This window comes from Pholis gunnellus (assembly GCF_910591455.1).
Source record: "Pholis gunnellus genome assembly, chromosome: 2".
Taxonomy (NCBI): domain Eukaryota; kingdom Metazoa; phylum Chordata; class Actinopteri; order Perciformes; family Pholidae; genus Pholis; species Pholis gunnellus.
In genome coordinates, this window is record NC_136536.1 from 21,891,069 (window position 1) to 21,903,371 (window position 12,303).

Genomic DNA, 12,303 nt, shown 5'->3' on the forward strand with positions numbered 1-12,303 from the left:
AATAAAATACTCAAGCAGTTACGTCTAAAAAAAGAAAAGAATGGCATGCCATTGGTCCTTTAAATACTGTTCAATACGTAGGCTGGAATGCTTTTAGATTCTTTAATACCTGATATAGTAGAAGTAAGGGGTAAAAATGCTCCTTCTGGACACAATAAATAACTATCCTTCATATAGTGCAGTAATACAGTACTCACACTAAACCTACAGTAATTGCACAGTAACCACATGCAAAGGGCTGAAGAAAGACCCCCCCCCCCCTCTTTATCATCCCTCTTTTCATCTGTCCCTCGATCCCTACTTCCATCCCTCTGTCTAGTCTTCCTGCATCTATTCAGCCAGCTACAGACGTGAACACAAGGGGATTCAAGTATTCTACTTCACTTGGGGTCCAAACAGAGAGGCAGCTCTCTGGAGTTGCAGTCCAAGGCAGAACGGATAGCATCTGCATTTAGTATGACAGCCAGCTATAGGTAGTTTGGTTAATCCAGTTAATCCAGCTCGGTTAGGAGCGTAATCACTGTTGGTGTCTTCTGTATGAGGCCTCAAGCTGGCCTCTCCCTTTCACTGATGTTGTGAACATTTTGCACCAGTTGTCAGCCTTGTGTAGACAGACAGACAGACAGACAGACAGACAGACAGACAGACAGACAGACAGACAGACAGACAGACAGACAGACAGAGCAATGCTACTTCTATCTGGGTGGCTTCCCAGTATAACAGTACATGACTAGTCTGGAGCTTCAGGCTGCATCAGTCTCAATCTAGGTGCTCCCTAGTAGCTGTCATTAGTCGTTTGTACAGTCTTGTTTAACCTGTACTTTGCACTGAGGACTTTAGTGGTATCCATGGTGGAATGATCCCTGTGTAACTGGGGCAGTTGGGGGGGGGGGGGGGGGGGGGGGGGGGGGGGTTTCCAGTGGGAGCGTCTCTTGGAAAAGAAAGCGGTGAGACCTCTGTTATTGCCACCTCTCATCATATCTTCCTATTTCACATTCACCCTCTTCTCTGATGCCTTCTCTGAAGTGACGGTTTTCTTAGAAATCTCCATCTGACGGTGGCAAACACAGCTTGAAGAGCCTGTTGTAAAAGAAAAGCAGGAAATGAGGAGAATCCACCTCGTCTCAAGGCCATATCACGTACTGATGGCATTGGAAGAGGTTTTATACAGTACCTTGGGAATGATGGAGGCATCTGGTCCATTACCTTGAGATTTTTAGCAGAGAGCTCAACTCTTGCTCCCTGGTAATAAAAAAAAAAAAAAGGAAACATTATGCTATATGCTCTACAATGACCACATTACACTGAATCACTTAGCATTAAAAAGCCCACAATGTCTAGAAATACCTGCTGGAACTCAGGGGATTTGATGGCATTTCATGCAACTCAGATTATTATTTGATATGATTTTGACAAAGGCATCCATACGGTAAGACTTGGTGCTAAAGTAGCTGAGAAAAATGTTTGATCACAATTGTTCCTCTAACTGTACATGGAATCAGGCTGGGAGATTAAATATGATTAATTAAGTTGTAATTCCAAGCAAATTGTACTGTGACGCATTCAAGTGCAACACTTGGGCTCATGGCATCAGACATCAAACTTCAAAATTGGATAAGATTTTTGTATTATTAAATACACATCAATATCCAAAAAAACACACTTTCTCTTATTGTAAAATAGATGTATTATCAGTCATAGTAAAATAATTTGTAATGAACAAAATGTAGGTGCAAAGACACCACACTTTAGTGGGGAGGCCATACGAGGCATCCACGGCCCCTGAGCTTTACCTGTTTGCGCATGATATCCATGGTCTGCATGATGCAGCGCGGCATGAGGCCGTGGTTCCTGGCTAAGATCATCGCCTGCTCCAGGGTCACATTCAGGGTACATCTGCAAAGAACCAAACGGGTTGAGAGGGTCAGCTCGGCGTGCACCTCTGGAACAAAACACACGAATGGGGTTGTCCACACAGGTATGTGCACCCGCTGCGGGACACCTCGAAGTAGAAACGTATTCAAAACAGCGAGGCGAGGCCGCGCTGTGTTAATCTTGATCGCAGCTGACAGTCTAGTGGTGCTACACAAGCGGTACAAAAATGTCAGCGTGGCGCCGGGCTGACCTCTGCATGCCTGTGCCGCACATGGTGATGTGGCACGCTCCCAGGCGGTTACACAGCTCGGAGGACACACACAGCACGCTGACACCCGACGGGTGGCCTTGGGCGCTGGGGCGCACGTTGACGTAGGACTGCATCAGTCGACAGAGATCGTCCAGTGTGTTGAGGGGTCGCAGCAGCTGTGGGGAGGAGACAGGTCAGTGGTTTAATGGACTGCAAACAAGAAGTTACAGTGGCAAAGGTGGCCATCTTACCAAGTCATTTACACTACTATTAAGTTTTAAAATCTGTATTTCAGCAAAACTATAAAACCAACTTGTTTATATTCAAATATTAATACTGACGAATAACACAGGAATATCAATTAAAGGGACAGTTCACAGCAAAATCAAGAAATAGACATATTCCCAGAAGTGCTATTTGAGAGTCTTGATTGTTTTGGTGTGAGTTGCCTAGTTTTGTAGGTATCGTCTGTAGAGCCGTCTGCCTTCTCTCCAGTATAACAGGACAACATGACACTCTCATTGATGCCCAAAAAACGCAACATCACTTTCCAGAAATCATGACATGGTACTTAAGATAATCCAAAGGCCTTGTTGTGAGCAGTTTCATGAAGGGACTATTTTCTTTCAACCATATGTTGCAACATGAAACTTCTGAAAACAAGGCCTGCGGATTATGTTAATATATATTTTGGATTGTGTGGTTAACTGTCCCTTTAAAATGAGAGCAAATTAAGATTTTTTTTTTAAACAGTGAAAAAGTTGATCTGTATTATTTGATACTAGACTAAGTAAGAGTAAGTGACTTGTTAAGATGGTGCACCAGCAGAAATAAGAGGACAACCCTTCAGAATAACACAAAGAGGTTCAACTCTTTGTAGCCTTTCTTGTAAAAGACGATGAAAACCTGAGAATGAGGCTCTAGATATTGAAACTATGTTCTATTCGGGTTTATTCACTGGAATCTAGTTCAGCTACAGTCAGTTTGGGAAACTAGGATTCGCTTTCTAATCTAATCATCTCTGAGGTTCAAATGGATGCAGTTGTATAATGTTGACGTGTTGAGGTTAGTTGGAGTTAATAGGGGGAGTCTTGGCAAACTAGTTGGAGGGGAGGGTGCGGGTTCCAGTGGAGGGAACAGGACTCCAGTACATCTTACTTTTGAAATGCTTGGTTGCAGGTCTCTAACTTCAAGGCCCAGTATCTGTGCTTGCATTTATATCCAGTCACAACGTTATATAAAAAATGGACTCATGTTACAAGAACAGGATATAAGTTACGAGACTGTAAAGTAGACAGCAAAGGCAATAAATGGGAAATGTAACAGAATAAGTGTATATTTACCTGGTCTATCTTCATCGCTGTGGTGTTTGAGTCCGTAGGGAGATTGGACTTCTCCAAATAGAAAGCCCTGTATGGGGAAAAGAACATATCTAGTTCCATCTTGTTCGGAGATCGACACATTTTTCTCCTCTGACTCACTCTGTGTGAAAGCTGAGTCATCTAGCATCTCAAGTACTTCGCTTTAGAGAATATGTGTCCGTTACAGTACATATTTCATCATTTATTGATGTTGCATGAGTAATTTATCGGGGATTAACGCACACACAAGACATCACACTACACAGGGCAATAAATAATAACTCAAAGAAAAGAAAAACTCGGTCATATATGCAGCTCTGTAGATCTGAACTTCATGAACTGAAATTGCTGAATATAATATTTTACAGTTATTTAAATACACATTTTTACTGTAAACATTTTGTAAACATTGTATCTTGCACACGTGACATCTAAAAACAATATGATGCAGACAGAGATTATCAAAAATGTACAACATTCACTGCTAACCAAGTTCATATCAAAGGCTGTTTAATGTTGCATAGATATCACTGATGTCACTACATGAGCCACTGGTCCAGCTAAAGGAGTCAGTTCTCACCTTGAACAATTCAGGACCTTGAAACTAGTTCAAACAGCAGTCGAAGCAGCGTTTCTGCTTGCTTATGCAACATCACAGGGTCGACTCTCCCTTTAAGGTGAAATATATCCCTGAGCGCTAGTGAGGGCAGCGACGCAGTGTAGCATGGCGTACCTGAGCCTGCGGTAGTAGGCCTTGACCTTCTCCAGTGAGACAGCGTTGGTGCGCTGCTGGAACTCCTCCATGGCTGCGTAGTCCTGCTGGGACACTCCCTCTGGACGCTCCAGTGCTGGATGGAACGGGCAGGAGGCATTTAGGTCAACACACATGGGTTACGCTTTTACATGATCGCACGTTTTCATGCCCTCCAACCCTAAACTAACACAAACATCATTTTAATGTTGATTCTGAAAATCCATCCGATCCAACCAGCCTCAGGCGTAATCCTAACCTCCAGTGTGAAATAACATTTAATGCCTTAAATCTCCTTACTTAATATAATATATAAGGTGCTCACAGATATGGCCACGCACTCACACAAACTTCAGCACCTGCAATACCGTAACAACCCCCCCAACCTGCAGCAAAGACTATTTTCCAGTAGGTGGCAATGTTCAACCACAGACCTGTACTGCTGATTGGCTCTGAAGCTGCGATGCAGCACTTAGTTCCAGTTGAACGACATGAGAACGATGTGAGCTCTGTCATCGGGTTAGTGTTCCAACTGGCGCTCGTCTATGGAAGTACGTATAATGGCCATTTGGCAGACAGGCCTGATGCATGACTCTATCCGTTCACACTAGGCCAGCAGAGACTGATGGAGAACTAGAAGGCGCACGGCAGCAGAGGAGAACGCAAAGGCGGAGTGTCGTCAATGGCCGAGTAAAAGGCTTCAATCTAACTTAATAAAAGCTCGAGCTTTCAGGAAATGTGCGTGTGTGAGAGGCTGCATAATGCTCTGAGAGTGTTTTTAAATTATACAACTCAATGTGTAGCGTGCAGAAGTGTTTCCTCTGTGTTCAATATAACCCTCTCTGAATTTGGCCCCATTGACCCAAACAGTGTGCTGAGCATTGGACGTCATGGTGAGACTCTAGTTTTGTTTTTTATTTCATAATGCTTAAATTAAACTACCTTTTAATGCAGAATTGTAGTTTATGTTCTTGCTTAAACAAAAATCCTGTATAAAACTATTGGTAAACAGATGTTGTATTCTAACAGGAACAACACTCGCCACTGTTGTGTGGTGTTACACTTCTTTCTCCACACCCTTTGTTCCTCTGTCCCAGCCTTACCCCTGGTGAAGAGGACGGTCTGCAGCTTGAGGCTGCCTCCATTTTGCAGCCGGGTGGGCAGCTCGCTGAAGTGACAGCTGTCCAGGTACAGAGTGACCCTCAGGGCCTGCCGGCTGCCCTCCACCTGGTAACACACCGGTGTGTCTGCAATACATAGACGCAGACAGGGGAGAACGTTAACAAGACCGCACTATCATCATTCTGGCCGTTCACTCAACACGTGAAAATGTGTTGAGTGAACAAACGGTGAGGGGCTATGAAGTCAGCGACCCTCAGATGTTTTGTTTTAGACTATGTAATAGTCTTTAGAGTGAACAAAAACACTTCATTTCACATATGCAACACATATGCAATTCAGCATTAATGATAGAGCAGTGAAGTTTTACAGGCCCGTCACTCTAAACGTGTATTAACGTTTACATTTGTCAGAAGTCCAGGTTTCCGATGCCGTTAAAGACAGCACAGACGTACTGCTGCATTATTGAGCGTCAGCAATCATTTTGAGTTATTTGTATTTTTACTAAGCAGGATTTCAGAAAAATGTCAACTAAATGAAATGTGGAAAACTCCCTGTGTCTCCAGCATGGCCTTACTTTGGCTTTGACACTGCCACAGAGCGCACGGTAATGGAAAAAAAAGACACAAGACCATTTAAATATAACATCGGTAATTACCGATGGTCATTTTGGGGAAATCTGCACGACATATGCTGTTATGTCTGTTTTTAATGTAACAGCTTCTGGCAAACACACACCGGTGGGATGAGATGTTTTTAAATGGACAGAGGTTGATCCCCATCATGGAGGACAACGACACATGTACAATTTAGATGGTTGTCTGGCGTATTTCTGCTCCCTTTGTAGTTCAAACTAATTTGTCATAACTGAATTACTTAAGCAGAGCAGTAACCTTTTCTAATTCTACAAACAATACATGACTAGTGATAATGAATACCTTGCAGCGGTTTCTGACTGTGGCACATGAGCTGTTCTTAGAAAATGGAAAAGATGACCTTTACTGAGCGACCTCTAGGGTCAGCGCTCTTTGCGAGAGAACCCATCACGACGTAATCCTGTGGAATTGGCCGTGATGCCTCAGACTCTGTGGTGCTCACACGATTGTGCCCCACCAATAGCTCCCGGCCTGCTGAAGATGCTATTAGCAAATCAATACTGTCCAATGGAGGCTGCCGCCACAAACCATCTGCCTGCACTGCAGCATTCTGAGCATGAAACGCAACTTCAGCGAAGCCGTTTGGTTAAAAACTGTTTGTTGCTTTTTTTTTTTTACATCAAAGTGTAGGAGTTTAGGTCTGCACACTGTGTATATCTCTACATGCCGGTCTTACATAAAGTGCAGTATGAATGACCAAGTCAGTATGTGCAGGCATTGGTTTGCATGTTCGTGCAAAATATACGCATGCCATGTGCACACTAAATACTTTCTGCTGCAGAGCGTGATCCTAGAATAACAAATCCCCTGCTTCATCCACAGCCCTGCTTCCCAAAATGGGAAGTGCATGTTGTGCTTTTCCTTTGAACGGCAAATCTCTGCCGGCCACATTGAGGAGGCTGAAAGGAGAACTGATTCAGGATGCGGCCGTCCTTTTGTATCTGCTGGCTTTAAGGCTCCTGGTGGCCGGTGAGCACCTTCAGTGAATACAGATACTGAGGTTATTAAAAGGCACAAATGTGCCCCGGTCACGTCAGGATGCTCACAATGCCCACTATGAACAACCTGCGGTGCATTCTCAGTTGAAGCTACTGCAGTGCACTCTTCTATTCAAATGCGTACTCTGAAATTAATGCTCTGACCGTGAGTGGTTTGGCGGGACGGAAGCGATGCAAACCACAAAATCAGTTTTGCCCTTTTCATGCAGCGGAGTATTACACATGAGTTTACAGTACTGTTTGTGTATATCTATCGGTGCCTCCATATGTGTCAGTATTTCATGCGTTTCAGAGCAGCACTCTAGTTTGAATGATTCCCTCTTAGAGCCTGTCAAGAAGGGGCCGTCTTATCTTTAATACAAGGGCAACGAGGACTCTAAGAGACGGCATGCTGTGCCCTTGTTTGAGATGATTTATGGAGCCATTATGGTGTTGTTTTAGCTCCCTATTCAGTCGCGTTCCACTGAAAAGAAAACGGAATCTGCAATGATAAAATGTCAATTTCGCCCTCAATGGCTTCCATACATCCACACAATGGAACTTTATTCAGAGTTGGTCGAATCATACAGCTGCTCATTAGCAGCGGTGTGGTTTGAATGGGCAGAGTCAGTCTTTCTTGTTGGAGTCTCTTACTTGCGACTAGACACTCATCCTCCAGTTGCCTGAAGAACACAGTGACTTTGTCCAAGTCCAACAGGGCCGCCTTGGTGTCCTCCAGCATGGTCCGCTCCTCTTTCTGCCGGGGGGAGAAAAAAAGAGAGCTCAGTCGTAGCGGGGAAAAGAGTTGCGATAGTCAGAAGACACCTGCATTGCTAGAAACCCCAAAAGACCCAAGACACACGGATGCAAAAGGACAGCCACTACATCTTGATGTTTGCTTAAAACTGCATCAGGTAAGACTTTTTTAAGTAATGCATCCAACTTATGAGAAGCTACATCACAAATCAGTTTGCCAAAATAAAACATCTGTGCTCACCAGGTGTGGTGCCAGCGTAGACTGGAAGTGCAGCAGCACGCCGATGACAGATATTTGCTCCAGCCACTTGCGGCTGGTCTCCTTGCCGTCCTCTTGGTACTCGCCGGCGTTGTTGAACCGCGACCGCAGCGCCGCCAACAGCTGCTCCGCCAGTGTGCACAGGGCGCCCGTCGCCGCCTGGCAGAAGATCACATCCCGTCGCAGCTGCAGAGACGTGTCTGTTGTGAACAAAGGGGGAGATTATGGGGAAGATCAGTGGGCAGAAGAGGGTTAAGGCATCCCGACTTCCCACGGTAACCTTCCTCGTTACACGTGTCCCGGAGTTGCTCCGGTACAAATACTTTATTCCATTAGCCTGGATCCCCTGAGAGGATATCTCCCACTAACTAGCACCACATGCCACTGCGCACAGTTCAAAGTGACTGGAGCATCATGTGCTCTGACACCAAGCCCTCATCCTTGTACAAACACACAAAACAACCTGGAGATGGAAATGTGCCCGATATGGAAAATAAAAACAGCGCTGAAAATTAGACTGGAAACTAAATACATTTAAACATCCGCTTTATCTTCTGCAATAAAGCAGATGTGATTAAATCAAAACATACTTACATATGGCTATATTACTAGGCTGTTCATTATTAATACAAAAGCAGGCGTGCATTGTTTTAGAACTAATGTGACAAACTGACAGAAACAAAGACAATATAAACATTAAATCCCATGAAACTGTATTCTTGACATCATAAATAAATATTTCAGTTACAATTGAATAACCTTTGAAGATGTCTTAAGGACCTGCAGATGCCCTGATGTAGAACTGGCTGTATTTTCATATGATGGATGATCTCATTTGCTAAGTGCTCTAAATTGTTGGAATCATTTAAAATACTCCAGTTATGAGACGTTTCCTGCTGCTTGAGCCTGAATTCTGCCGAGTGATTGCACAGCATGTCTTATCTAGTTCGATTAGTCAGCGGCGCCTTGCTCCGACTGTTAACTGGTCTCTATCTACAACGCTGACATGTTCCTCTACCTGTGCACTTCAGCAGAGCCAGGAGAAGCTGGTTCTTTCCATCTGTGGGGACAGAAGGAAAACAAGTTGACTTTGATTGTAACCGTAGACGAATCACATGCACGTGTGTGTGCGTGTGTTCCGCTAACCGTCCACGAATCGCTGCAGGCTCTCCACCAGGGTTTTGATAGAGTTGGGAAGGTTCCAAGGGTCCTCCTGGATGTTCTTGTGGATGATGTAGCGACAGCGAATCGTCCAATCTTCTGTTTGTCGGAACTCTGTTCACAAAAAGTAAAAGAAAATCCAGGAATGTGTGAGCGTGCGTATCTGTCGTGTAACAGTATCAACATGACAACACACCCTCTCACCTTTCTGGCGGTACACACACACATTTATGAATACCTGGTTGGCTGTGGTCTGAGTAAAAGTGCTTGGTCTCCTCACAGGCCTTGGTCATGACTGCTCCTTTGAGTAGGCTGTTGATGGAGTCGACCTGTGTGCAGAAATTAAAGCACACAAAGTATATATTGTCAGCTGATCTTCGCCTCTCATCTTCTTTCTTTCTTTCTTTCTTTCTTTCTTTCTTTCTTTCTATCCATGTCATTCAAACAAACACACATGCTCACACAAACACACGCATATAAACACAACTCTAGCTTCTGGCAGAGTCTTCCAGCATTAACAACAACAGCGTTTGTGATTGTAGGCCTCCCTGAGCTGCTGTTTACATGTGCAAAGAGCTATAGCAGTGAGAGTAGCCCACAGAGCAGCCAAGGAACATGGAGTGCCGGCAAGAGGAGATGAAAAGACAGCGTGTTTGTGTGTTTGTGTGTGTGTGTGTGAGAGGAGAAAGTGAGAATGAAGGAAGGGAGAGAAAGAAAAGGAGGTCAAGTAAAAGATGAGAGAGAAAACCAGGATCCTGACCAGAGGACAGAGAGTTCCTCGAGGTAACTCAGCCCAGATGTCGACTGATTACTATCACAATCATCTGATCCAAATCGTTTGCCGGTGGTGGTGGTGGTGCTTAAATCTTTTGGCTGAGTTTAAAGTTAAGTCATCTCAGTTTGTCTTCCAAAGTGTGAGTTTGGGAATAGATTGCCGCCACGTCCTGTTCGAATTAGATGGAAGTTTGGAAGTCCCAAAATGAATGGATCGAGTAGTCCAGGCCGAACCCCAGAACTAACCTGGTTGAAAAGGTGCTCGAGGCAGCCGTGCAGCTTGTCCTGCTTGTCCGAGGGAATCCTCATGTCACACGGCAGCTCGTCCCCTAGCAGCGGGAAAATAAAAACACCAAACATAACAGTTTGAGGAGAGATCACACATTTTTGTACGCCAGCGCTCATTTTTATTTGACCATCTGCACTTATCAAACACGTTTCTATCCATCTGTTTTAATTTAAATTCGGATGAAAAAGATTGGAGGGGATGAAGGCTGCTAAATCATTTCAATTGAATGCCTCATTGTGGACAAAATAACGAGGCGATAAACAGCGTTGGACACATACTTGGCTCACGGAGCAAAAATGTGGCTGCGGGGTTACGAAATGTTGTGTCTGAAATATCTGACCACGGTCACCGCCAACGAACATCTCCAGTATTTCTCTGTTTTGGCGCTCTGGAAGTGTGACATACGATCAACATTATCACAAACTAAAAGAGGAGTAGCACTTTTTTTTGATGCAAACATCCATTACTTCTTGTCTTTGTTTGACACTCGGGAAGCATGCTTTTGCTTCGGCCTCGCTCATGTTGTTTACGTTAAATTCACTTTACACGTTCTTCTGTTTGGAGAGCGACACGTTTGTATTGTCGTGTCGGCTCTTTGCTTGACGCTGGTTTGTGAAGCGATCATTGTTTCACATGAAAAGGTCAGATATTCGACATTTCCTTTACCTGATCCCATCTCGTCGCTCCCCAGGTATGAGCTGTTACTTCGCACACTGGTGTAGGACAGGACCGAGTCTCTGTTGCTGTTGCATTCGCTGTAATAAAGCATACACATACACACACACACACACACAGTTTTAAAATGCATAATAAAGCAAAGGGTTCATTCCGTTCTCAAACCACAGAGAGGATTTGGAGAGCTGCGTCTTGTAATTATGCTGCCAAGTAATCCTTCTGATTGTAAATGCCTCTTTCTGATTTACAGTATGAAAGACTGAAAGGTAATTAAATGTTTCACACAGCAACCAACCGCCACTGGTTTACACTCAGAGTCCCACACATTTCACAGATTAACAAATGCACTAGCCTTGAACACTGAAATGGAGCTCGCCTATCTGCCCCGATACGTTTACAAACACAAGCTCTCTGTAGCTTGGTGGGTTCCTTCGTGCTGGCACTTACAGTCTTGCCTGAGACAGTTTTGCAAAGAAAAAACGGCATGGTCTGGTATTTATAGTCATGCATCTACGTGATTCAACATGATTACCGGGAGCACGTGGAAGATTTATGTGGCTCAAATTATACGTCGCTCCAAGTCAGCACGCTCGCGATAGCCTTCGGAGGAGCTCTGAATGATTCACAGGCTGAGCTAGTATGACAAATGGCCTACGAGCTATGGAGCGACAATGGAGGACTTTGTCTTTCTTTTGCTGGTGGCCAGCTAAGAGGGATGACAATGTGGGGGAGTAGGGAGTGGATATCACCTGCTGGGTTATTCCGTGGTCCCTAATGTGTGTGTGTGTATGTGAGTGTGATTGTGGTGGTTGTGGGGGCTTGGCTACGTCAGAGCTGCTCCAATTATGGGGAGAGAGTTAATACGGCCGTCTTTTAGTCGTTTGGCTTGAATTCTTGGCTGGCTTTTATTCACACACACTCAAACATGCACACTGTGTTACACTCTAATGCTAATATGTGTGGATGCACTCGTAAATCCAAGTTGTTTTTTTTGTCTTTGTACTCTTTCCCTCCACTCTGTCTAATCATACTCCAGGCCTCCCATTGCTTTTCTGTTTATTTGTTGCCTAATATACACACAATTCCCCTTCTCCCTATGTGTCCTGCATTACTCCCCTTCTGGATATCTGCTTCTGCACAAGTAGGTGTGTTTTCTGGCTGAATTCAGAGGCAAACACACACACAAAGAGGTGTTGTCTAAATTTAACCACACGCCTCCTGCCAAAAGTGTGAGCACCACTGTGACAATTATCCCGCTTGTAGTAGCGGATCTGGCTTAAACCTAAACCACACACACACACACACACACACACACACACACACACACACACACACACACACACACACACACACACACACACACACACACACACACACACACACACACACACACACACACA

General features: G+C 44.4%; 1 protein-coding gene across 1 annotated transcript in view; it reads right to left on the reverse strand.

Moving 5' to 3' along the window:
• Nucleotides 1-913: 913 nt before the first annotated feature.
• The window catches only part of prex1 (phosphatidylinositol-3,4,5-trisphosphate-dependent Rac exchange factor 1), a 73,693-nt gene continuing 62,303 nt past the window's right edge, over nt 914-12,303 (reverse strand). The window contains exons 27-40 of the mRNA XM_079173550.1: nt 10,895-10,983; nt 10,186-10,268; nt 9,404-9,494; nt 9,151-9,279; nt 9,023-9,064; nt 7,987-8,204; nt 7,644-7,746; nt 5,341-5,484; nt 4,220-4,334; nt 3,469-3,535; nt 2,126-2,301; nt 1,794-1,896; nt 1,175-1,242; nt 914-1,080 (exon numbers count right to left, since the gene is read on the reverse strand). Coding sequence (XP_079029676.1) covers nt 1,038-1,080; nt 1,175-1,242; nt 1,794-1,896; nt 2,126-2,301; nt 3,469-3,535; nt 4,220-4,334; nt 5,341-5,484; nt 7,644-7,746; nt 7,987-8,204; nt 9,023-9,064; nt 9,151-9,279; nt 9,404-9,494; nt 10,186-10,268; nt 10,895-10,983 — 1,471 coding nt within the window. The 3' untranslated portion in view covers nt 914-1,037. The remainder of the gene's footprint in view (nt 1,081-1,174; nt 1,243-1,793; nt 1,897-2,125; nt 2,302-3,468; nt 3,536-4,219; nt 4,335-5,340; nt 5,485-7,643; nt 7,747-7,986; nt 8,205-9,022; nt 9,065-9,150; nt 9,280-9,403; nt 9,495-10,185; nt 10,269-10,894; nt 10,984-12,303) is intronic.